Here is a 27,816-nt window from a genome sequence, read left to right on the forward strand (position 1 = left end):
TCTGGTCACTCTCTGAGAAGAGAAAAGAGTGATAGATGTGGCCTGAGCAATTTAGTAGTTAAGATTAATTCTGATAGAGACTTCTTACTACAGATTCCTTTTCTTGCAAATACCCCCAGGTGCCAGACTGGATCCAGAGTTTCTAATAATTTCTCATAAGTAGATAGCATTGTGCAGCTCCGCAGCAGATCATCCTGCTCTGGTTGTGATGTCCAGGCCACTATATCTGTACTGCCTCTGTGCGTTGATGTCCGTTCCTTTCTTTCTGCACCTTCCTTGACGGATCTGGAGCTAGAGTGAGCAAACTCCAGGCTGTTCCTCTGAACCAAAGCTGTGTCCCTGCCAAATGTAGTGATCCCGTTCCACTTAAGGCAATCAATTACCTTGCTGGCTTTCTATGTTTCTCCTCTCCCCTCAAAACAGGAAGACTGGCCCCATTGTCAAGACAGCCTCCGTTTATAAATTGATCAGACCAGAATTTACCAATTGGACAATCCACTTTTTGTGTCTTTCTCTAGGGAAAAGCAGAGCAAAAAAAGAACCATCTCTTGGCGGATAGTTCTATGCATTATTAAGATCTGCTATGGGCTACCCAAAAAGCAATCCCCAAGAAAAGTGTGTAGCTCATTTCATCTGAGCTAAAACTGCTACCGCTGCACTGGCACATGGTGTGACAGTTTCGGACATCCACCAAGCTCTGACGTGGGTGTCCTCCCCCATCTTTACAAAGCACTACTGCTTGAATAGCTAGGTCCAGCAAGAAGAAAACTTAGCTCGATCTGTTCAGCAGATCCACCACCTGGGAGGCATTGCTTTTGTATCTATTCATAAGGTGAGGAATCTGCAGTTAGAAGTCTCTATTAGACGAACAAGTTACTTACCTTCAGTAACATCTTTTCTGTTAGAGACTTTAACAGCAGATTCCCCACTGACCCACCCTCCTCCTTCTTCAGTGGAATGGCCTCCTACAGTCCATTAATAAGATCCCAATCTGGAGAGCAGCACACTGGCTTATTCTAATTTCTGTGGGCTGCACATTTAATGATGCGGACAGAGATCAGAAAGAAACTGACGTCAACACGTGGTGGTGGCACAGATATAATGTCCCCCACCATATCGGGGTGGGACGGATCCAACGCAGAGCCCACAATACCTCCTATTGATGCTCAAGGGAGTTGATCAGTGCTTAATTTGTGCTTATTGTTTCCAGTGTGGAGCACCAGCACTTATTTTTGAGGTCCATCACTTATTTTTCTGCCTCGAGCATTTACTGCGAGAAAAAGACACATATGGAAAGACGGAGGAAGAGAAAAACGAAAAAGCGTCACAATGGGAGAAAGCCAAAAGCTGCAGGGGTGAGCTGAAGGGGCAGGGAATGGCTTTAATGGGATTGAAGAGGCCCGAGATGGCTTCAGAAATTCGGTGCCTCAGTATTCCGTGTTCGCACATTTAATTGCAACAGCTGCGTCTTTAAGAGGAGGGCTTTCGGCACCGGCACATCTTTATTTACAAATTAAGCACTGGAGTTGATCAAAATCTGTGGCTAGAGTCTGGCTCCTGGGGGTATTCACCAAGTGAGAAATCTGCGGTTAATCTCTACCAGAAAATGTGTTACTGAAGGTGAGTTACTTGTTCAATCATTCCACTAATATCTTTTTGATTTCCTTACTGAAATTCAAGTTAAGCCTTTTGCACTTACCACTCTCCAACCGTGAGGTCCATTTGGAAGGTGAATCAACAACCAGATAAACTGTCCCTCACCGCAAATTAAAAAATAAATAAAAGGATAGAGTGACTGAAGAAACAGCTAGTTTGCACTTGCAGGCACAGAACAGGTGAACACTGCCAATAATGGTGTGAAGACCCTTTTTTGTAGGCATTCAGGAAATTGTGTACAATTGATGGAAAGGTAGATGAGTTATCAGCCCAAACTGACCAAATCAGAGACACGTAGGAAACTGGCTGACCTTAAGAGCAAGAACAAATGTCCTCTCACATGGAAGATTTCACCAGACTTTGGTAAAAGTTCCTTAAGATGGAGAAAAGTGTAGAGGCTGTTCCCTGCGAAACACGAGGATCTGGCAGTCAGATTTTGAGGGAAAAATATAGGTATCATGGTGTTCCAGAGTCAAACAACACAGGCGAGATGGAAACTTAATCAGAAATATTTGATAGGAGACACTTTTCTTCCATGGTGATGATGGAGAGTGTGGGGATTAATATTTTCTCCCTGATCCATTCAGGCTGTGCCCCCACCCCATAAGTCTAGTTATGGCCAATCACTTCAAGTAACAAGATCCAATAAGGGCTTCACAAATTTTAAAAAGAAATTACACAGTCCTATACAATGCTATACATAGCTTAGCTAAAAATGACTCTCAGTGTGAAGATTCTCATCTTTGTATATCCATGCGCAGCAATGAAGTCCTTGAAGGCCCATTTTATGACCAGGGTCAGCTCCAAGGCTGAGGGAGCAGTTGTAGAAACCCAGTCAAACTTAATGACTGCAGTAGCACCATGCTTGTTGATATCGGTTATATTCAGAACTCTGAATGAGAGGTCTAACTCAGCACAAAACTAAATAATAATGCTTTGAATACCTGTACATACCAATGATAACAGATACTTAATGCACTAAGTCACATTTCCTGGCTGGGAGCATGAGAGTGTGGAAGCAACAAACATAGTAAAGGGAAATAATAAACTCTGTCCAGCATCAGGAGCCTGCATAAACTAGTGGACATCTGGCGTCCGAGAAATCCTAACAAAACAAACCTGACATATTATTCCTCTACATTATGCATCATCCTGAATAGAATACTAGCTATTCACAAAAGATGCCTGCACATGGACAGAGTTGTGGTACAGCCCTCTACATTGCCAGACCACTTCCTGGTGCAGCTTCTGCCCTCCGTGGGCAATAGAGACAGAACCTGGCTATTCTCCTCTGAGACACTGAGACCCAGTATTTTGAACTGATGAATCAGGCTGTCTATGAAGACTTTGGTATGATGTGAGCACGGCACAGTTTGAGAGGCATTCAGTACATATGTTAGAGGCATCTGCATTGCCAAACAAGCAGTGATGCTTCAATCCCTTTGAACTACTATGACCATACTTGAAAGAGAGATTAAAAGAACTGGATATATAGTATGATAGGGAAGGCAAAAATTACTGATGAAGCTAAATTATCTACTGTGGGAAATTTGTGTAGAAGCAGAAAGCAAGATATAATTCCCTATTAAATATACCACTGTCAACCAGTTCGATATGGGAATGGAGACCATCTGGGCAGTACATTAGCTAAATTGCTGGGTCCAAACTGGACCTCATAAAAGGTAAACAATATTGAACACAACTTGTGAGAGACTCTTAGAAATGCCCTCAACTTACTAGTGTCTTTGCTAAATACTACACCAAACCACTCCCTTCAAGCCACTATGCCGGAAACCGAAATCAGAGCTTACTTGGGCAGGCTGAAAATGGTCTGCTTTAAAAAATCATGAACGCAAACCACTTGCATAACCACTTGCACTTTCTGAATCATTGTCTAACAGCAGAGCACCAGGGTGTGACAGTGTAACAGCTACTTTCTATACGTTGTATTGGCAGGTGGTGGCACTCCCTCATCTTGCTTCTTGCAGAGACACACGAGACTGGGATACTCCCCCAGAGGACTGTGTAAAGCAATGATTTTTGCACTAATTAAACGTGGCACAAATCTGCTCAACTTAGATGCAAAGAGCCTTGTCATAATTATTGTTTTGATGCATATGCTGTATATCATGGGACTGGCTCCCTGATCAGCCTAGTTCATTGGTTCCCAGCCTTTTGACAAATTTGGACCCCCACTTTATCATTACTGGAACCTGGGGGACCCCTACGGAATCATTATAGTAATCAGGGGGCATCCACATTAGTCACTACTGGAAGCTGGAACCCAGGCCTAAAAATTGTCTGTGATTAGAACCGCAAAACAATATGCAAAAAATACAGAAATAATCATTCCATCAACCACAAATAACACATTTTATTTAATTTGCAAAAAATAAAAAAGTTCATTTTAATAGGAAGGTTGGAGCTTTTCTAAATTCAATTGAAGCCACACATCGTCCATACTGTATTCTGTTCTGATGCTCCTGCTCTCCTTCCACAAATCAGTCTGAAGATACTAATTGCATGTTTAGCCTTCCAATTTCAAATTCCTTGACATTTACAATACGTTTTAAAATGTTCCATTGTATATCTAGCCACTTTATTTATATACACTTTATTAATCTGTTGTTATTTAATTTTTTAAACAATCACAGATCCCCTGAGAAGGAGGCTTCATGGACCCGTAGGGGCCCCTGGACCACAGGTTGGGAACCATTGGCCTAGTTTAATCACCCCAGCTGCTCCTTGTCTCGCAATTTCAGTACTGTGTGTAACCTTCAACACCAAATTACCACCTCTGATCACTGGGGAGTGGCGGGATTCCCAGACCTTGCAAAAGCATTTGACTTACTGAAATAGACCTTTCTGTTTATGATGTTTGGAAACTTGGATTGAGGGACTTGATTATTTGGTTAATACCTCTTATGTAGGTAGCTCCTTTTGCCCAGGGAGCCATCAGTATCCATTATTATTTGCCATATCAATTGAGCCAGTGGCATGTGCTCTGAGCGACTACCACTCTAACACAGGTCTTCTGCTTGAGAGGGACCGCAGTCTACCCGTATCCTCTTATGTGATTTATATTTTATTTTATTATGTATAGATAAAAACCCTAGCCCCCCTCCCACTCCCCTCCATTGTCTGCCGAGTCATCACACTTGATGGGAAAGGAAATCTGGTCTTCAAATTAAAGTAATAATTCCAAAGGGTTCACATAGAGTATGAGCACCTCTCGAGTCAAATATGAATTTCTATAACACTGATGGGAGGACTCAGTGAGATATTTAGGGGTAAATGTAGAGATAGTAATCAGAGACAGCTGTGGACTAGTGATGTCAAAATTGCAGAATTCAATTGACTTTAGGTGTCTCTATCTTTGTCAGTGACTGATAGGATAGTAATGATTATAATGAAGAACCGCTGCAGCTCCCAAACCTGTTTGTGACTATCCCTCTCCTGATACCCAAACAAAACACTCTGAACAATGCTAATCAAAATTGAATGGTTTGGTCTAATTAATAGTTTCACCTTAGCTGTGAAACGCCTATGCTACCACATGGCCAAGGAGGTTTTTCATCCCGGGATATGGAATTGTACTTCTGTAGAGCATAAGCACACTTCACTTATTGCTGGTACCAATCAAGTGCCCAAATGCCTCATGGTAGGGTTTAGAAAGAGGTGGCTTCCCCATTTCCATTAAAAGTGACACTGATCCAATCACTGCCTAGGCCTTACCGCACAGATTAATACAGCTCCATGTACCTTGTATCACATAGCCAAATATGTTGGTCCTTATATTATAAACTTGACCAAACTTCCACTTTTATCTTTGATACATTATCTGATATAACTAGTTGTGATGATGATAGGACTAATATAATTCAGTGATGTTGCAGACACCTATGCCTCCTTGCAACCACAAATCCTACCCTAGTGGCATATGGTATCCACTATGAAGTTACCTACAAAAAAAAGTTAATGTGGACACCTAAAGGCCTAATGTGAGGAATTATGAGATGGTTTTGTTCAGAATGATGTGACAGGAGAACCTGGATGTAGTGGTAGTTAACTTGCTCCAGGAGGGAAGATATGTGACTGAACCTCCGGAATAGATAAACAACCCTCCAAGTTTTTTAATTGATACAAAATTCATATTAGTAAGCTTTTGTATGCCATGGAATGTAATGCATTTGAAGACCTCCTGTTGTGCCTGCCACTATTTGCATATGGTTTGTTGGCTTGACCCAGTGCATCTGTGTTACAGTGTAAGTATAAAGAAGGCCGGTGTTGTGCTTGGTACGGTGTTTCCCGCTGCACTTTCTGTTAATTTATGTAGACTGGCTTCCAGATTCACAAGCCAAGATTAGCACAAGTTTTGCTCTGAATATATTCTGAGATCTCTTTAGCAGCAACTGAAATAACCAGTTTCTCTTCTTTTAGACAGTGAGAAGAGATTTTGAGTTTGTAGAGCAATCCATATCTTATTCATCCTTTGAAGATCTATCCCTTTATGATACTGATACTAGAATCGGTGCCTTATTTTCAGAATTTTTAATGGTTACTTCTGTGTGCACATTGCTCTTCTTTGAATTTTCCATTTACAGACTGGATCCAGAAAGTTTCCTCCCAAAAGATCAAACATATAATGGACATAATGTACTTTTGCAGAGCTGCATGACGACTGTCTATGGTGTCCTGCGTTTAGATATGACGTTGTCGTATGATCTCTGTAGTAAAATGTATGCTGAAAGCCATCAAAGAACGCAAAGCTAAGCTTTTTATGCCTCATTCCACAGAAGGTCATCAAAGTCAACTTAAGACGAGATCATGACAGAGGTCAAGATCTTGAAGTTTGTCACCGTCCACTAAGTCCGCAAAAGGAAAATTAATAAATCACAAGAAACATTACACTTCTTGTTGTCAACACAAGTCCACATGTAAGTCACCTCTGACTACCCCCCACTTCATAATCTGAATTGATGGAGATTTCTCTGGTGATGAGAGTCTCAGATTAGGCACCTATGACTCCAACTCCATCTTTGCCCTCCTCCACCTCAGCTGGCATTGGTGCTCACCTGTTGGGAGCATCCACGCCAAGACCTATCTTGCTGTTTGCAGGCTATGATAGATAGATTTAAGAGGGAGTCCATTCCCTCTGGCATGCCGGCTGGGTCTAAGGGACATATATCTTAATATTTTTGCATTATAACTCCAATGCCCTTGGTGCCATATGTTTTCTTCCCTGCACCTAACCAGTTTCCAATACCACTTAGCGTACAGCCTCCAATTCTGTTGGGAAACATGCAACAAGATAGACTTCAGCACCACAGACAGTGCCAGTTGACGCTTCATTAGGAATCCTATCAAATCTGGCACTGCCTGCGATGCTGCAGATTGTGTCTGAACTGTTTCGAAGGGGAGAGGAGACTCAAAATTGCTTGAAGAATGGTTGGAAAAAAATATTTTTTCATGACTTGGATCCAGAAGATCAGCAGGCAGACTATGCTGAATGTCAGTTCTGACCAACTGGCACATCAGGAAGCAAGTGGTTTAAATGCATCTCCTGATACTGGCATTGATCCATCACCTGGTCCTGTTCCACCTGAGGTTACCTCTTTCTATGCAGTACTAAGAAAAGCAGCAGTAGTCCTAAACTTGCCTCTGCAAGTTAGTGTCTCACCCTAACATTCTAACAGATGATTTACTGACTACCACTTCTACCACTAAACCACTGCTTCCATTCACCTATGCATTAATAGAAACATTAAAGAAGCCTTTAACACCCTAGCTGTGCACAGAGATATTGCACATAATGTATTGCAGCTCTGGGTGAGTAGATTTTCTTATCGACTCACCAGTCAGCTGGAAGTTTGGTAGTACAAAGTTCATCCACCTCGAAGATCAATCCAGGTGCCTTTCCAACATACCCATCAGACAGAGAATCAAAAATGTTGGAGACAATGGAATGGACAGCACTTTACGCAGGAAGTTTGACCCTCAGGTAAGTTAAACGACATGTCTTATGGTTTAGCACTCAAATGCACCCTGGCACATAGCAGATCTGGTGGCATCTCATTTACTAGAACATCTCAACGACCATTTTAGGGAAGTAGTGAAGCATGGACATGGCGCATCAAGATAAGTAATTAAATCTGGTTTGGAGACCATTGACTCTGTGGGTAGAGCCATAGGTTCCTTTGTGACTCAATGGAGACATGGCTGGCTCAGGTCTATGGAGTTCTCTTCAGATGTTCAAAATTCTTTATTGGATATGCCATTTGATGAAAACGCCTTTTTGGACTGAAGGCAGATGCTGCATTAGAAAGATTTAAAGAGGGCATCGTTACAGCTAGATCTTTAGTTCTCCAGTCCTCTGGGTTATTTTGACCTTTCAGAAAGCCCCCATTTTTTTCAAGAAGCTTTTTGGATCAAAAGCAACAATCACAACAAAATAGCTTCATTCGTCAATACAAAGGAAGGGGAAAAGAACAAGCTGGACTACTGCAACCAACTTCTTCCTCTTCATGTCCCCACAGAGTGAAGGATCATAGTGTTCAGATGGCCAAAAAGATATCCCTGTTTCTAAGGCCTAGAAGGCTGTCACCATTGGGTCTTTCAGATTGTAGAAAAAGGGTTTACCCTGCCCTTCTGCCACCCCCACCCTGTTGCCGCTCCATCCCCCACAGTGCCAAAGAACATCAGCAGATCCTGCAGCAGAAAGTGGCATTCCTGCTTCAGAAAGGGACAGTTAGGAATGTGCCAGAGCATAAAATTGGGCAAGGGTACTATTCTTTGTACTTCCTAATTTAGCAGTCTTAATCTGATCCTTGACTTCCGGTTCCTGAATTGAAAAGGACAATGGAGGATGCTTTTCCTAGCTCAGGTTTTACTGCCATTGAAAGAGGAAGGACTGCATGGTGCTGTTAGACTTGCAGGGCACATACTTTCATATTCCGGTCCTCCATGCCTCCAGCAAATACTTATGTTTTGTAGTGCTTTCTACCCATTACCAATTAATTGTTCTTCCTTTTGTGTTGATTTTGGCACCTTGCATCTCCACAAAGGTGATGGCAGTGGAAGCTGCACGTCAAGATGACAAGGTGTAGCAAAACACCCATGTTTAGTTGACTGGTGTATCAAAGCTAATTTGCCCAAGTTTGTGTTGAACCATCTCTTTTCAGCAGGCTTGCTATTGCTCAACCTTAGACTTACGATAGATCACCCTTAATCTCACCTGGTGCCTTCCCAACACCTACTGTTTATTGGAGCAGTATTAAATACCACCAAGCTTCAAGTCTCCGAGACATTCATGAAATGCTTCTAATGTTTCGGCCAGGAGCTCAAGTTCCAGTCCTGAAGGTCCTATGATTGCTCAGTCTGTTTGCTTCCTTCATTCTCCTGATAACGCATGCATGCTAGCACAAGAGGGATTTTTAGTGGTGCCGCCACAGACAGTGGTTCCAATATCAAGGAGACTTGATGGAATAACGTAGTATGTCCAGGGACACTGTAGCGGAGTTAAGCTGGTGGGGAAAATCAAAGAACTTCATTAAAGGAATGCCCTTTTGCCCCTCTTCAGAAGGTACCATAGTTAGTTATAACTGACATCTCCACTTTAGGGTGGAGTGCACTTCAGGAGAACATAGATATCAGAGGCTTGTGGTCTCCAGAAGAGCCAAGGTCTGCTGGGATTGACAGCTATCCGGTTGATGATCAATGCCTTTCTCTTCCACTCTAGTTAAGTTGATTCAGATCTTGACAGACAATACCACCACCATGTGGTACCTACACAAGCAAGGGGAAATGAGTGATCTGAGGCTCTCTATCGAGAAGCCCTCAGGGTATGGGAATGGGGGCATGAAGATAGTTTGTGACTGGTAGCCAATTATGTGCTGGGATTCTTGCTACCAGAGCCTACAGTCTAAGTTGGCATCATCTAACCAGAGGTCTAAGACCTCTTCACACTTTGGGGCGCTCTTTCGGTGGACCTATTTGCAACTCAGAGTAACATTCATTGCTGAAAATTGTCTCCTCCAGTAGATTTAACTGGGAGCAGGAGGGATGTGTTTCAGTTGGTTTGGAAGTCACTCTTCACTACAAATCCTCTTCCCATACTCTTAATATCTTGAGTTCTGAGGAAGTAATTAGAGCAAGAACAGCACTAAAGTCATTCTAACTGTGTCAGATTGGTAAATATAGATGTGGTACACAGGCCTATGAAACCTCATTGTGAGATTCCCTCTTTCTGTACTGATCAGAGAGAATCTGTTGTCTCAATCAAGAGGACAGATTCTGCACCCCAACTTTCAGAGCCCACACCTTCACTGGGCAGATTGAGGTGAGAAATGTAATCAGTTTTTAGCTTTTAACTGAAGTGTTGGGTTTGATCTTTCCTGCATTTCACCTATCTACAATGCCTGTATCCTTGAGGAGGTGTAACAAATTGGCTTTCTGGTGCTCTTGTTTAGGAATGGATGCTCTGAAAACATCCTCTCCAATGTACTACAATGTGTGCTTCCCTTAACTCATCAAGGGTCTGCAGAAGTTACTGGGAAGAGTTATCTTTCAGCTTTCAGTCTTAGCAGCATTCTTTTGTCTTCGAGAGTCTTCCCTATTCTCCGGTTGTATCAACATTCCTGAAAGATCGCCTAACGTTTCTTATGGGTACTCTTCTTGGTAGCCATCCCTTCCACTCACACTACCAATCTTTTATCCTCAGGCTACTGACCTTTTTTCCTCCTCCACATCTATCTAAAGCGGAAGAAAAGTTGCATAGATTAGACCCTAGAATGGCTGTCAGTTATTATATCAACCAAACTGAGGACCTTAGATCAGATGACCAACTTTTTATTGATCATACAGGATCCAAACAAAGGTAAAGCAACAACAAAATGAACAATTTCTAGATTCATCATTCTGTGTATCAAGATATATTATGCCTTTGTTAAAAGAAAAAAAAGACCCAACTGATGAGTTCATTCTTTTAGATCTAAATCTCCTACAACTGCAGTAATGAGGAATACCAACACATATATGTAAAGCCACATCATTGTCTTGTTACATACTTTTGCATAACATTAATGATTACATTCTAAAGTATGAAGAGATTAGACACTTAGCCTGATCTGTACTTCAGGATTTTCTGATGTAGAAGTAGTTTTCTCCACTCCCTTCTCCAAACAGTTATTGCTTGGAAATCTAGCAGGTAGTAGTATCTATCAGAACAAAATGTTACGTTAGTAACAATCTTTTAGGTGGTTACTACATCAATCTGCAGATTCCTCACTGCCGCACCTTACTATTCCTGCTAATGGAGATAATACAATTACTTCTAAAATAAAATAATTTTTTTATATATTTAACCAACTTAGCTATACAGTGCACCATAATACAGATTCGTTTCTCTCTAAATGTCTCAAAAGTTATGGCAAAATCAGTAGAACTGTCGTGAAGGCACAAGTCTGTAGGCTATATGAATCCACTGACATAATTACAACTCCACGTCTGATGGCATAGTGGCATTGGAGAGCTATTACAAAAGTTTCCAGATCCAGTCTGTACCTGGAAATATTCAAATATGAGAATCCTGCAGGTAGATAAAGTATCCACCAGAAAGACCGCTACCGAAGGTAAGTAACTTTTATGGCTGCTTCACCTGAATGGGGGGTTATGCATACCTTCTAATCAGGTTGTGGCCTTTCCAAAAATGTGTATGCTTCGTGTTACACTTTCTGCCATCCAGAAGATGTCTTAATGAGTTAGGAAGAGCAGACTAATTTCACAAGCCTACAGAATTCAAAAGGTAACTTTTCTGTTATGATTTGGTGTCTTACAACTTTTTTTCAATTATGCTGCAATAAAGGTTCTTCATGTTATTAAAAACTACACCCTCTACTGCATCCAGGAAAACCAAAGTATTCAGAAATGTACATATTAACCAATTACAGTGCCTTCCAGTGTTCATTAGTTTTGTTCTAAGATATGAATCATAGCCTCAAGTTAGGTTTTTTTTCAGCTTGACTGCCAGTTGGATGTGATCAGTATTATGGTGTAGAGGTCCGCCGGCTAAGCTACCGATTCAATGCACAAAAAGACATAAGATAGCCATGTTTGCTCATTAACTGTTGCTGAATTTGAACTGTCAGTCAATGTTTCCATCCAGTTGGTAAGATTGTCTCTTTACATGGTGTGGAGGAACAGCAGTAGCAACTGGAAAAGTGTAAATTATCTAAAGTGAATTTGTGTATTTTTTATGTTGTTTTCGTTGTCAGGTGGTGGCCAGCTGAAATCTGCAATCCCCGGTCAGTGCCTCTCAACATACAGGCCCTGAAACATGAAATTGGAGACTTTCCAGTGTTTTTCTTCGGTTCACACGACTACTACTGGGTGCATCGGGGTAGGGTTTTCCCCTATGTTGAAGGGGATAAAAGCTTTGCAGATGGACAACATAGTTCGAACAAGACCTTCAAAAGAGGTAATGTTTTAGAACAATAGAAATTGTGTATAATGAGTATTGAGATTGAGATTTTGCAGAAGCATATTTTTAATATATCTGTTCACATCGCTCCATATGTTTCTTGTTGTGGGTCTCCAGTGTGGTAAAGGGTCTAGAAGCTTGTTGCTTTTCATCTGGTTCTAGTAGCTTCAAAACAAATTCAACCTGGATGCATCTAAAGAAAAGACATAGCTGCTCACAAATCAAGTGTCAGTATGTTTGTTAGGATGTTATATCAGTACTAACCATTGGAAATAAGATTTAATCAAATGAGGTGGTTCATGTGCAGTACAGAATACAACTGTTTCTATTTTTAAAATGTTCCATTGCTGTCATTTATGGGGCTTTCATACTGATTTTCATGTTTTTCCTTGAAATGAAAGTTCATAAGTGAAAGTAGAGAGGTGTGGCTAATAATTGTGCCACTAGAGTTTGCAGTTCAGATCTTTATTTATAACTCACTGATATCGCAGGCACAGAAATATTGTTTTCTACGTCTGCTTTAGTTATCCAGAGCAAATTGGTAGCCATTCACAGCAGTGTTTTTCAAGTAATGTACAAAAACCCATGTCTCTTTACAGTTTACTAAGGAATCATAAGTTATTTCTGTTAAGACCATATCTCACGTTTTAGATTTGTTTAATGTTTTTGATTTGTATTCTATATTCTGTGACCCTCTTCTTTACTTGTTCAGCACTTGAAGAAGCAGCAAAACGTTTCCTGGAACTTAAAGCACAAAAGGAAAGTAAAGAAGCACTTGAAAATGAAAGAAGTTCTAGGAAGCCACCGCCCTACAAACATATTAAAGTGAGTTTGATCTGTACATGAATGTTTTTTTGTAGTATGATAACACTAAACGTCAAGTTATATACATTCTTGCCCAAATTGCTGTGTACTATATTGACTAATATTTGTCCATATTTTTTATGTACCTTTTCTCTTTCAATAGTAGGTAATTTTGAAAAAATGTGGTCATTCTGCCGTTCTGTATTAATAGGATTTTATGTTTCTCTATTACTGAGATTTTGTGTTGTCAGTAGGTCAAGAATTGTTGATTTTGCAAAAAACAGGTTTTGCTCAACTGTAATTCTAAATTGTAATTGTTTTATTTTTTAAATGTGATCGCTAAAACATCAGTCTCTTATCAGTGCAGCTCCCATCGCAGAACCCCTTTTGTGTGTTGTTTTTTTTTTGTTTTTTTGCTTGTTCACTGTAAGGACAAAATATCATGCTTCTTGTGTGGGGATAGTGTTGCCGCATTATTCTTACAATTAGTATTTTCTGATGTCTCTGGCCTTATTTAGAATTAGCTGGATATGATACTGCAGCACAAACATGACAGAGATTCTGTCTGCCAAATTACAAGGTCATTATAGTCTGTGCCCCTTGTAATGTGGCGGGGAATAACTGTCACATTGGTGATAGAGTATCCCATCTTTTACGTTATTGATAAGGATGTAACTTTCTCAATGCCTGTCAGTCCATTCTTTATACAATCAACGGGCATCTTCCTGAAGTGGGTCTGCAAATTTAATGGGCAGTTTAAATGCAGGCACTCTTTTAACTTGTGTACATTTGTCTGATCGTAACTCAGATGTGTCCCAAAAATAGATTTAGTCTTAAGCTAAAAATGATTGAAGTCTATCTTGTGTTTCTGATCTTGGTTGTTCTAGGTGTAAGCCGTGACTGGAACTCACACACTAGTCTGCTTGTTGAAAGAGAACAGGGAAGTATAGTTATCTCTTTATCTTGAACAATAACAACATATTGATTTGAGTCAGGTTCATGGTTGATACTGTTGATCTTCTAGGAATCCTTTTGAAAAGTTTATATAAACCTGGCCCATGCTCTATTAAGTCCTTGAAAAGCCCTGGTTCAAACCAGAAGGCTACCCTGAAATTCAATTGCTAGATGTCAGAACATCGGTTATTATTTGGGAAGGCAGTACCCTTGTCAGCTTAATAGACGCACCATTGTTATGCCTCAGCCTAATTCCCAGTGAAACTCTGCTCAAGCTCTGGTAGCTGTGGCACAAGCTGCACGTAAGTCCCCAGAGATATTAGGTTAAGGTAAAGAAGTACTACAGTTTAACAAAGAAAAAGCTATAAAATTCAGAAGAACCCAAATGATCAAAATCAGGTAAAAGAAACTATAGATATGAATTTTTAAGTCAAACATTGCCTAGAAAAAGTAAGGTGCCAATGTTAAGTATTACTTTATGGTTGACTGATACCTGGGCGTGAGTTCAGGTTGACCACAGTCGAGTGGCGGTTGGCTATACTAAGAGTGATAATCTGGTAAAAGTTCTTACTTTGAAACTTATTCTTCTTTTCACCTCACAAAATCTTTCAGTAGGGCAAGGTTCAAAGCTGAAGCTGGCAAGAGTCTATCAGAGTTGAATAGGATATGTTGTAATCAAACGTTTGTTGAAGCCATTCGTTTTGGTGCTATAGCTCAGAGATTGGCAAAGCTGGATTTGTTTTAGCTGCTTAAGTCACATTGCCAGTGTGCTAGTTTTATCAGCTCAACCTGATCCAATGTTTTAGACTCAGACACATTTTTGGGACTCAGAAATCACCACCAGGGTCAGGCTGGAAGTTTTAGCCAGGCAGTGCTCCAAGAAGCCATATTTATTTACTGTACAGTCCCACTAAACCCGTTTTCAGCACAGCAGAAAGCCCTGAGTGCTTGCCAGGGTTGGGAGCTGGTGTCAAGCTGTTGAGATGCCCTTAACTGAGAATCATCCAGGAAACCCTCCCTCAGGTGTACCTTCAACTGATACTGCTCCCAACAACAAGGACTGTGCTACATTCAGAACATACTTTTAATACACAAGTGAGGCAGAGAAATTTTAATAAGGGCAACTCAACAACCAGATTGAGAATGTCCTTGCCTGTGGATAAGAATGATCTTCAGGTGAACAGCTGCAGCAGAAAACAGTCTTTCAACTCAGGACTTGTTCGAGAAATCTCTAGAGGTAGCTTCATCTTGCTCTAATTCACACTCCGGTTTCTGTACGAGTTCCATCAACGTGGTAGTTTACTTGTGACTGCCTTCTTGGATGGGGCATCTCTATAAATGTCCCACTCATCAAGTGCCACTACTCTCCTTTCTTGGCAGAAACCCCGGAGGCATCAGGATTTAGGTTAGTAGCACAAGCGTAACCAACACCGCATGGCGAGTTATGCACCAGCGTCAGAATGTTAATAGATGCAGGAAGGCTTTCACCTTAGTGTGGCATATCATGAAGCAGTGCATTCTGTGATTGTCTCCCACACAAATACCAAGACTCAGGTCAGACTGAGAATCTGAAAATTATGTAATAGTATCTCATAGAAAACCGGGAACCTCCGCTAAAGAAAAAGGATTTGTGTGCAACTATTTATTTTAAGTGCAAGAGATTAAAGAACCAATTTAATTTAAGCAAGTTCTTTGTAAAAGAGTAGTTGAATAACAAAGGCAAAAATAGTGTGACACAACTTTACATGGTATGACACATCGAAATATATCTCAGTTGTAATATATCCTTTTTGTATTGAGCTATATTTTGTAAGTGAAATATAAGAAGGTACATCAGTGATTGTGTTCATTGTAACCACCAATCCTATTGAGAGCGAGTGCTTCACAGGAGATCACTTAGTAATAAAAAAGATGTGCTGAACCAAACATAACCCAAGATAACTACTCAGATGACTTCTTAGTAAAAAGAAATTTCAAATGTTTGTAACGTTAGGATAACTGACCTGCTAGTCTTAGAGGTTCATACACGAGCTAATCCAGCTGATAGCTCCATCTAAACCGCTAAGTATGGGGAAAACAATGACACTTGTCTTTTTTCTGCATGGTTTTCTCTTTTCCTTGTGGATTGGACTCTTATTTAATCCCAGCCCCAGTTTAACACAAGTTGGGTCTTATTTTCCCACACCCAAGAATCTAGTCCCAGGACACCAGACCATTTGTATTCATGCAGAGTATCATCTCATAATCATAGCCATAGTAGGCTATCATGCCCAACAGCAGTCCTAACAACAAAAACATGTAAATGAAACCAGAGAATTTCATGCAACTCTTTGCAGGTGTGCACACACACATCTACACTCCCTCACACACACAGCAGAAATATGCCTCTCTTTAAACCAAACATATTAAACTTCTCAGTAGCTTGCAAAAAACAAAATGCTGTTTTTCACACACAGGCCACACTCTGATAGGTCTTAGAGTTGGACAGTCTTTTCTTTTTCATTAACCTCTATTATATTTTACATAAACACAGCAATCCAGACTAGAACGTCTCATGCACATCGTAGACACACCTATGATGTGTACCCTTGCAACACTTTCATCACAAAGAAAGAACACACTAAACAACTACCAGACTCATTCTCAATGAGTATTCTGACTTGTCATGTAGAGAGCAGAGATTATTTCATGCTCCCTAACTTGGAATTATTAATGACCAAAAAGTAATTTAAACAATGAGTAAAGTAATTCATTGACAATTCTACAACACATTTCTCGAAAACTAACAGACCTTGTTCCCATTAGCCTTCAACCATTCTAAAAGGCTTGTGGCGCTCTCACACGAGTCCAACTATGAACTTCACACCACACAGTTTTACTCATGCATAAGAACTCCCTTAATCTTTCATAGGATATATCTGACTTTGATCTCCCTTGGAAACAATGCAAGACCAGACTAGTAGCTGTCTAAGTATCCATTTGGCCTCTGTATGATAATCCAAGGCTAAGTCTGGCACTTTGATTTTGTTTGCAGTATGTTTATTCATTGTTGTGGGAAACTAAAATACCGCATTATAATAGCCAAACCTTGACTGATTGTGAGGAATTGGGTTGTTAGTTCACTGGGGTGTGAGCCCTGGCCAAGGAGCAATCACAGACCTTGTCAGGGGGTGGCATAAGGCAGTCCTAAATTACCCTGTGTTAGCTTGGTAGAGAGCAGGCCAGCTTAAGTTAGGGGCAATGTGTAAATAATTTGTTCAACACTTCAAACAGTAATAAAGTGAAAACACCACACAAAAAGGATCACACACTATGTTAGAAAACTAGAGTAAAATGTAATAAACAAAACAAGACAAAATTACAAAAATCCCATTAGTAGAACTAGAGATATTCACATCTAAAGATTTCCATGAAAATAGCATCAAAAACCGCAAAGCGCCAATTGTGGACATCTGGTTGCACTGGACTGGGATAAAGTCTGAGTTCAGGCTAACCACAGTGGAGTGTGGGCTGGCTACTGGGACCCAGTGAAGCCCACTGAGCAATGTAACTTGAATCCTGGTCTGTGGAGCATTGCAAGGATCTGCGTCGAAGGTGTGTTGCACAGCTGATGCGATGCTTCGGTTCTGAGATGCTGTGATACGAGTGCCTGCATTATCATCGGGGGTCTCGTCAACGGGGCTTGTGAATTGAAGTTTGGTTTAGAGAATGTGGCGTGAGGTTGGGGTGATGCGTCTGTTCCAAAGAGCTGCGGCTCTGGAGTGAGGAGTCCGGTGTTGAGGTTGCCCTTATCAAGGGATGCAAGGGGTGCGTTGAAAATGCGTCATGCAGTGGGTGTTGTGATAGGCTGCTGTGGCGATGTTGGTCTTTGCGACAGTCCAATCCAAGCAGCAGCAGAGATGTTGGTTTTGCTTGGGTTGCGCCATGCAACAGATGTAATTCGTCATTTCAGCTGGATCCACAAAGGCTGGCAGAGCACTTTATGCCCACTTCCAAGGGTCCAGGACTAGGGTGGCACCACTTGGCAGGGTAGACTGAGAGATGGCAGACTCTAAGGCTCTAGGTGCAGGTGCAAGGTTGTTCGAAGTCTGTTGTGTCTCTGAGGCGTCAGATCAGGAGGCTAGCTAACTAGCCCTTGGAACTACTGTGGGTTCTGGGTTCAAGAGATGCAGATCCAGTCCTTCTTACTCAGGCAATAGGGCAGCAGGTTAGCAGAGTAGGGCAGCAGTTCCTGAAGTGCAGCAGTTCCTGAAGTGCAGCAGTGCAGCAGAGTGGAAGTCCTTTCACCAGCACAATAGTCCTTCCTGGCAGCGTAACCAGTATTTATACCCAGTTGTGCTTTTGAAATGGAGAGAAGCTTCTAGAGGCATGCCTTTAAACTACATAGCTGCTCTGCCTTCGTTGCTCCAGAGTAACTACAGCGGGTACGCAGGCCTTTGAGTGGTGACAGGTCACACGATTCAAATTTAAGCGGGGCAGGGCCTAGCTCTTCCCTCCCATCCTGCCAGTGATGGCCCATCCAGTCACAGCTATGCTTCCCATTGTGTGTGGCTGTCGAGAAGTAATACACAAATCCCAGCTGCCAACTACACCCGGTCATGTGACTGAGACACAGGCTGAAGGCACCAAATGGCTAAGGCAAGAAAATGCCAACTTTCTAAAAGTGGCATTTTCGGAATGGTTCTTTAAAATTTTACTTCCCCATACGTTAGATTTTTAAATTGCCATTTGAGAGCAAACATGGATCAACTGTTCCCCTTTGTAAATTACACTTAGAAAATCTAATAAGCTAATTCCAGTGTTATTCTTACAGGAGACATGTACCATAAAAGTACATGTCCTACTTTTTAATTACACTGCACCCTGCCCTCTGGGCTGTCAAGGGTCTACTCTAGGGGTGACATATGTCATAAAAAGGAAGGTTTGGGCCTGGCAAAATGTTTATTTTGCCAGGTCGAAATGGCAGTTTAAAACTTCGCACACCCAGGCTGCTGGCAGGCCTAAGACAGGCTTAAAGTGCTACTTAAATGAGTGGCACAATCAGTGAAGCAGGCCTACGAGTAGCATTTACCTTGTAGGCCCTGAGCACAGGTGGTGTCACTTTACTAGAGAGGTACAAGTATGTTAAATGTGCCAGTTGGGTATAAATCAATGCAACATGTTTTAAGGGGAGAGCGCAAGCACTTAAGCAATGGTTAACACTGGTAAAATGTGCAGTGTCCAAAGGCCAGCAAAAATAGAAGGTCTGGTGACAAAAAGGTAGGAGAAAGCCATGCCAAAGAAGCTCACGGTTGGTTCTCAACCACCTTGTGTTTCCCAGACTATTTGTGATGCTGCCACAGATAGAGGCCTCAAAGAGGGCATGTTTCACATTATTAAGGTGATACCAGCGACCCCTTGAGACTATAAGGACCCATTTGATATCCCAGTTGCACATCCGTTGTTGTCCCAGTTGGGCTAGCTCCTGGCTGCTTGACAGAACCAGCCCATTCTACCACTCTAGTCCTAGAAGCCACATTAGACCCAGTCAGTTTGGCATTGACCCAGAGTCCAGCAGCACCCACTTCATATTCAATTTGACAACCTTTTCTGGTTTGAAGCAGACATTGTCTCACATTATGGCCATATCTCACTATGAGATAACCAAACCACAGCATCCAACTGTGGATTATAACCCATCCTCTTTCTTGATGCCATAACTGTTAAAGACTGGAATTTTTGGTCTTCTCTGATTCAGGCAGCGGCGGCCCCTCTGTTCGGCTGAAAGAGATCAGCAAAGGTGAAAAAATTGTAATAAAATGGATTTATTACCATTTTATTTTTCACTGTGCCCAGCCCAAGCTGTGTTTGAGGGCAAGTTTAGAGTGCATATGTCACTTTGACCACCTGTCTTGCGACAACCAAACTGACATGCGTAGAGCAGTGCCTCAGTTAGCATTGAGCCAGCCAATCCTGGTGCTTCTCTCATGCTGACTGAGCAGCAGGAGAGAAGTGTCTGGATTGGTAGAGGGGAGTTGGCTGTGGGTCTGGGAGCCTGTCCTGGAGCCACAGACGATGAGACAGCGAGAGGAGCACCATGCTCAGAGGCAGTAGGTAAGTAATTGTTTTAGTTATTTTTAAAATTTAGGTCACTGACAAGGAAACTCAGCCTTAACTGCAGAGCTCTCAGTCATGGCCTTTATAAACATTGCTTAAAACAGACCACAATTGAAAGCTTAAGGGCACTGCTGATTTTTATCAGTGTCTGTTAGTGCCTCAAATGTTCACCCCCGCCCCCCCCCCCCCCAGTTGTATTGGTCAGCAGCATCCACTGGACTCAAATGCAGCTCACAGACTCCAAAATGTACCACATGATGTTGATTAGGTTGACAACTTTGTTCCCTTTTGTTATACTGATGCTGGACTTTACTTAGATTGAGAAAATACTAGTGTGCTAGACACCTCTACTAAGACAGAGTTAGATGTCCAACAGGACCTCACATGGAGAAAAGTGCTTCTTTTAAAATTGTTGTTTCCAAAGCGCCAGAAGTACTAGATTTACAACTTCCAACTATTGAGATAGAAGCTAACGTATTGATGGAAATTTGGCAGCTGGTGCCTGCTATATCAGAGCTCTGTTTTCTATTTAATGAGGCCTTAACAGATACCCTGATTGCATTGTTGCTGAATCTGTGTTTGGCACCCAGTGAGTCTCCCAGTAACTAGGCAACTTACTCTGGCTCCTGAAGACACATCCTTTTTGACTCTCACTCAACCGCTCATCCAAGCTTTCACAAGTAAAGTCAACCATAATGTGCTCCCTTCCGCGACCCCCGATAGGGGTGTCAAAGAGGTTTAGGCAAAAGGGAGTGCTCTTACTTAACCTTGGCCATTGTAGTTCTTCAACTCTGTCTCATTCCTGGGTTATATACATACACCCTTTGCGGACATGGCTAGCAAGATCTTGTCGACTGTGCCTGATGAATTCAAGTACACCTTTGTCCAAGTAATTAATGACAGACACAATGCTATGGAGTATGTCTTAACGGCCAACCTTGATAAACAAACTGTGTGGGCTGTGTGATTGGTATCTGTGTCATGATTAGGGGTTATGCCTGCATGCTTTCCACAGATTTCTCTAATGGTGTACAGACATCCTTCAAGGACAGGTCTTTTGATTATTCTTAACAATTTGGATGAAAGGCTGCCTCTGCTGTAGGGCGTTTTAAAGACATCCATGTCACAATGCTTACTTTGGATTTCCTGTCACCAACAATACCTGAACTTAGGAGGGTGCTTGGGAGACCTTACCTCATCATTCGCGATACCCCTTGCTATCTGTATAGCAACCAACCCAGACATTTTGTGGCCCCTTGAGGCATGGTCATAGATGAGGTTGCAGACACCACCAAGGACAACAGTCCTCATCACCCACCTCAAAGGCTTCCAAGCTGCTTTGATTACCCCTTCCAGGAGCACGGTCAGGGTCCAGAGAGTAGAATACGATTTTTCCTACTCTGTAGGAAAGTTATAACATCAGATTGGTGAGTGCTATAAATTGTTCAGGAAGTTTACGCTTTGCCCGTGACATAACCTGTCTCGCCCCCCACCAACGACCCCCCCTTCAGCCCCATATCTCACTGTTTTCACTTGGAATTTATTGGATCATACCACCATCTTTAAGCTAGAAGTCCAGTAAGTTTTGGCCAAAGGGACCATGGAGAGGGTCCTCTACTTCTTGATGTCCCAAAAACATTGATGCCTCTGGCTGATACTAAAGTCTACGACCACAAGCTTCCCTTCATTGGGGCCATCGTGGACACGATGGTGTTCAGAGACTTCCCAACCCTCATTGAGTCTGGAACGTTAAACATATGATCCTGATGTTTTGTGCTCATTCCTGGGTTTCGACGTGGATGCTTCTGAGGCTTCTTGACCTCCAGGCTTCATACATCCTCCAGGGCCCTTATGCCCTCATACACATATTTAGAAATAAAATTTCTGGTTGGCTAGGGCATTCACCTAAGCCAGGCAGAGCACAGTACTCTAGACAGGGCAAGTAAGATACATGCTAAATGTAACCTGTGCTCACCCTCTGGTAGCTTGACACAGAGCAGGCAGGCTTATTCTCAGAGGTTAATGTGTAAAGTATTTATGTAACACGCTCACAGCAACACAGTAAACACACCACAAAACGGTTCTACCCCATTTTAAAAGAATTGTGTTTTTTTTATATAGGAATCACAAAACCAAAACAACAAAAATCCAATAATTAGATTAGGATTTATACAGTGTAATAAATTTGGTTGAAACAATATTAGGCCCAGGAAAGGAATACGACTGTGATGAGTCTATGCAGGGGTTAAATTATATAGTTGCACAAAACAAAGTTACTCAGTGTCCCCCAGTGTGCTGGGCTCGTATTACGACCTTTTTGGAAATGCCAGCAAATGCACCATGAGCTATGATTATCTGAGCGGGCCGTGATTAGTGTTTCAGGTGGGGCTCTGCAGTGTGGGATTATCAGACAGAATGTGATAATGCTTCCTCACCAGCGAGGAGTGTTGGGGTGAACATTCTGGGACCGCCAGAGTCCTGCCCCTTTCCACAGTCACAAACAGGGCTACCAAGTACAAACAGGTTGGTGTTCCCTGTTTGTGGGACGTCAGTGGCCTCTCACACGGGGTCCGTGTTACTGTCTAGAGGGTGCTGGGCTCTGGTCACTAGAGTTCTGGATGTAAGTGTGAATCTTTCCCACCCTCCTCCCCAGTAAGATCTATTAGTATGCAGATTAATGCAGATGTAGCTAAGTACTCTGTGTTGTGGGTGTCTGAAGGAAATGCACAAGTGTAACTGTCACCTAACCCCAACCAGATGTGTTTTGGAGATAGACTGTAGGCACATAGGGCAGAAAATGCTGAGAAATGTCTGCTTTCTAAAAGTGGCATTTCTAAAATAGTAATAAGAAATTTGACTTTACCAGTAAAGAGGATTTATTATTCCCATTCTAATGGTACTAAACATGATACAGCTACTCCTTTCAGATCAGGACTTACAGCTTAGATATAATGTAAATAATTCTCAATACTGGCCTATTAGAGGGGTAGGTGTCACAGTAATGAAAACAAACTTGAGGAGTTTTTCATTACCAGGACATGAAAACTCAAATAGATATGTCTTGCCTTTTTTACTTACATGGTACCCTGCCCTATGCACCTCTTAAGGTCTACTTTAGGGGTTTTGGAGATAGACTGTAGGCACATAGGGCAGAAAATGCTGAGAAATGTCTGCTTTCTAAAAGTGGCATTTCTAAAATAGTAATAAGAAATTTGACTTTACCAGTAAAGAGGATTTATTATTCCCATTCTAATGGTACTAAACATGATACAGCTACTCCTTTCAGATCAGGACTTACAGCTTAGATATAATGTAAATAATTCTCAATACTGGCCTATTAGAGGGGTAGGTGTCACAGTAATGAAAACAAACTTGAGGAGTTTTTCTTTACCAGGACATGAAAACTCAAATAGATATGTCTTGCCTTTTTTACTTACATGGTACCCTGCCCTATGCACCTCTTAAGGTCTACTTTAGGGGTTACTCATATGTAAGGAAATGGAAGTTGTAAGGCTTGGCAAGGTTTTAAATGCCAAGCCCGGGTTGCAGTGAAACTGCACACACATGGTCTGCAGTGGCAGGCCTGAGACAGGTTTACAGGGCTACTTATGTGGGTGGCACAATCAGTGCCGCAGGCCCACTAGTAGCATTCAGTTTACTGGCCCTGGGTATATGGTACACCACTGTACAAGGGACTTATGTGCAAATTGAATATGTCAATTGTGGGTACACCAATGTTACAATTTTTAGTGGAGAAGCACATGCACTTTAGAACTGGTTAGCAGTGGTAAAGTGCCCAGAGTCCTAAGACCAACAAAACGTTACTGCAACAAAACAGGAGGTAAAGGCAAAAAGGTCTGGGTAAGACCACCTTAAGGATGCCAGGTCTAACAATTCTCCCCTGAGCTGAAAGTGGGAAGAGCTACCCAACCTCTAGGGAGTTCTCCTCACTAAGGTGGATAAACCTAGATAGACAGTCAGCATTGGTGTAGTCTACCCCAAGTCTGTGTTCCACCCTGAAGTCCATCCCCTGCAGGGAAATGGACCACCTCAACAGTTTTGTATTTTCACCCCCTCATTTGCATTAGCCACTTGAGGGGCCTGTGGTCAGTCTGGATCAGGAAGTGAGTGTCAAACCGGTATGGCCTCAACTTCTTCAGGGCCCAAGCTATGGCAAAACCTTCCCCTTCTATTGCACTTCACCTCTGTTCCCGGGGGAGTAACCTCCTAGATATTAATGCTACTGGTTAATCCAGGCCTTCATCATTGAGTTGTGATAATACTGCCCCTATGCCATGCTCTGAGGCATCAGTTTGTACAGTTAATTCTTTGGAGAAGTCAGGAGCATTGAGCACAGGAGCTGTGCACATGGCTTGCTTCAGGGAGTCAAATGCTTTTGGGCATGCCTCTGTCCTGATCGTATTCCTGGGCTGCTTCTTAGAAGTCAGCACATTCACGGCAGCAACAATTATGCCATATCCCTTGACAAAACCTATTGTATCCAGTGAGGTCCAAGAAGGCTCTGACTTCAGTCTGGGTATTGAGGGGCTCCCAGGCCATGATAATCTCAATTTTGGCTTGGAGGGACTGCACCTTACCTCCTCTCCCCATCACCAGGTGTCCCAGGTACACCACTGACCACTGTCCTATCTGGCACTTACTGGCCTTGATAGTCAGGCCTGCCTGTTGTAGGGCCTGAAGCACCTTCTTGAGATGGTGGAGGTGGTCTTCCCAACTGGTGCTGAAGAAAACTATATTATCTAGGTAGGCAGCAGAGAAGGCATCCAAACCAGTGAGTACCTGGTTTACTGTCCTCTGAAAGGTGGCAGGAGCGTTCTTTAGACCAAAGGACATCACCCTGAATTGGTAGTGGCCCCCTGGGGTTGAGAAGGCTGACCTCTCCTTGGCTCTGTCAGATAAGGCAATCTGCCAGCACCCAGAGGTGAGATCAAAGGTACTAAAGTACTTGGCGGTCCCTAACCGATCAATCAGTTCATCCAGCCATGGAATGGGATGAGCATCAGTCATAGTTACAGAATTGAGCCCTCTGTAGTCCACATAGAAACTTAGTCAGGTGTGGTGCCTGGTGGTGCAGCTTTTGGTACCAGAACCACAAAACTGGACCAGGGGCTACTGGAGGGTTCTGTCATCTCCAAATCCAACAACTTAACGACCTCGCCGTTGATGCTGGCCCTTACCTTATCCGACAACCTGTAAGACTTGTGCTTGACAGGGAGGTTGTCTTCTGTGTCCACATCCCTTTGTGCCCTACAGAACTCCTCCTTGCGGGTCCTCTATGCACCTGCCATTCTACAGGTGTAGGCAGGTCGCCTAGGGGACAAGTGCCCTTTGCAGTGGACTCCAAGGCAGCCTCTGCGGGTGCCCGATCCATCTCAATAGGGGTACACTCAGTAGCTGGTTTACAACAAACTCTGCCTTTCCCCTTTCTCGCAGCAGGCTCTGCCATTGTTCTAGGCTGCAGCCCTCCTTGGGAGCAAAGGATCTGGTGGTAGCACAGATCCAGCCAGGTGACCCCAATATCTCCATGTGAGCTTAGAGCTCTACCTCCTTCTGGGCAGAGGATTGTGGGTCAATACCTAACAAACAGTCCACAGGCATGGCAGGGCTTACAGCAAATCCCAGGTGACCTGAAACCCCTCCCCGCTCAAATAGGACCAGGGCCAATTGATTATGACCCTTTCTGTTGTCAGCCACCTCAGCTTGGTGGAATGCGTTTGGAACCACCTGCTCTGGTGACACCACCTGACTCCTTACCGTAGTCAGTGTTTTCCTGTGCCTCTTAGAGCCTCAACACCTTGCCCATTGATGGTGACCCATTGCCTATAATTGGAAGTATTTAGTGGCCCATGGATCTTAGGAACCATCTCACGGTCACCCAGGGTCACTAGGGTAACCTCACTAACCCCCCTATTAACTGGAACAAACTCCTCCCCCAGCACTATGCTAGCCACCTCTGCGTTCTTATCTCCAGTGGGAGGGTGTACTCTTTTTGGACACTAGAGGTCTCCCTTGTAGTGGTCATACTTGCTGCTCTTATAGCACTTGGGTGTTTTGGGCTGCTGCCTTCGGCCAGAATAGCTTGGTTTCTGATTGCCAGATTGGAAATGTGAACCCTAGACCCTTTCCCTTGCAAGTTATTTTGGGGGCCTTTAGAGAACTCCTTCTTTTTATCTCCCCCCTCTGTGCTCTGGTGGGAACCCTGACTACCCTTTTGGGAGTCCTCCCCAAATACATTTGTGGACACGCAAGTGCTGACATAGGTGTCTGCCTCCTAAGCAAGCTTCCTGGGATCACTCAGCTTGCTATCCACCAGGTGTTGGCACAGCTCTGTAAAACAACTATCAAGCATGTGCTTCTTCAAAAAATAAGTTGTACAACCCATCAAAATCTTTCACAATGCGGCCCTCCACCCAGCCCTTCAGTGCCTTACCAGCGTAATCTAGAAATTCTACCCAAGTTGAACTAGGGCCTATTTTTCTCAGGTGTCAGACCACAATTCTTGACTAAGATGGCTTTCATGGCAGGGTAATTGGTCTGGTCCCCCACCTCTAAACTAAAAATGTTGTACTCCTCACACCACACAGCCCCCCCTCCCAACCCCCAAACGGGGCATGTACTTATACAGATTACCTCCCCAGAACTCCCTGCTGCCACCATTTCCATTGCTGGACCCCACTTCAAGGGTTTTTATGTCCAGCTTTCTTAAACTGAGCTCATGTTTCAATTTCTTCTCTTCAAGGGACAGTTTCCTCTCCTTGTGGGCCTGCTTCAATCTGGCAAGCTCCAATCTAAGTTTTCTTTCCTCCCTCCTGTCTGCCAGCTCCTCTGGTGACAGTTTTCTAGAAGAGACACTACTCCCTGGTCTGGAAACCACTCCTGCTTCTGGCAAACTGTCTGCCCTTTCCACAGGCAGTTCCACTTCCCCCATGGGAATCGAGGCTTAGGTCATCCTCCTCCAGAATTTCTGGCTCCTCCTCTGGGATGTCTTCCCCTGCAACCCTAGCCTCTGCCCAGGCTCTTACAGCTTTCTGTAGTTTCACCTTCATGGTGTAACCCCTTGTAGATACTTGATAGTCCTTGCAGAAGTCTTTAAGCTGTTGCAAATTGTAGGACTCCAGCTTGGTCAGCCCAAAATAAACACCTGCAGGTGCGCCTTCTCCAAAGCAAGACATAACTTAGACGCAAAAAACACAAAAAGCTCTATTAGAGAGAATTTAAAACAAAATAAAAAATGCTAATTGTACAGGTCAGGAAAACTATTTGCCAATCAGGAGGCATAGGTTCAAACTGGTCTATTTATAGAGTTTTAGTGCACACTGAATCACTATGGTATTGCACAAACACAAGTCCTATTCTCACCGCTGATCACCAGTGATGGTTTCAGGATGGGCCTCGCAAGGCGGGCTTATCAGACGGAATGCAGTAATGTTTCCCCACCAGCGAGGAGTGTTGGGTGAACAATCTGGGACCGCTCGGGCCACCCCCCTTCTGCAGTCACAAGCAGAATGACCGTCTACCAACAGGTTGGTGTTCCCAATTTCTTGGACATCGACCTCCATGTTACTGGCTAGGCGTCTGCACTACACAGCGGCAGAAGGCTCTGGGGGAGTGAGCGTTGTGCAGTCTCTTACTGTGAGTGCAGACTGGCATTGCTTACCTAATGAAGTGCGCTGCAGTCCCAGCATTCCTTTAAGATGATGCACAAAGTCCCCAAACACTGTTGCTGCTAAACCAGGGCAGGGACTGCAACCCCAGAGGTCTCTGCTATCGCTGTCCCACAGTGCTCACTCCTTGGGCTTGGGCTTTGG

The 27,816-nt window shown here is 43.0% G+C and overlaps 1 protein-coding gene across 3 annotated transcripts in view; it reads left to right on the forward strand.

The window, feature by feature from the left end:
- Positions 1-27,816, forward strand: part of NSD3 (nuclear receptor binding SET domain protein 3) — a 1,432,226-nt gene that overhangs the window by 966,566 nt on the left and 437,844 nt on the right. For all 3 annotated transcript variants that reach the window (XM_069214018.1, XM_069214019.1, XM_069214020.1), the window contains 2 exons: positions 11,928-12,130; positions 12,846-12,958. In XM_069214018.1, coding sequence (XP_069070119.1) covers positions 11,928-12,130; positions 12,846-12,958 — 316 coding nt within the window. The remainder of the gene's footprint in view (positions 1-11,927; positions 12,131-12,845; positions 12,959-27,816) is intronic.

Source organism: Pleurodeles waltl, chromosome 11, assembly GCF_031143425.1.
Source record: "Pleurodeles waltl isolate 20211129_DDA chromosome 11, aPleWal1.hap1.20221129, whole genome shotgun sequence".
Classification (NCBI taxonomy): domain Eukaryota; kingdom Metazoa; phylum Chordata; class Amphibia; order Caudata; family Salamandridae; genus Pleurodeles; species Pleurodeles waltl.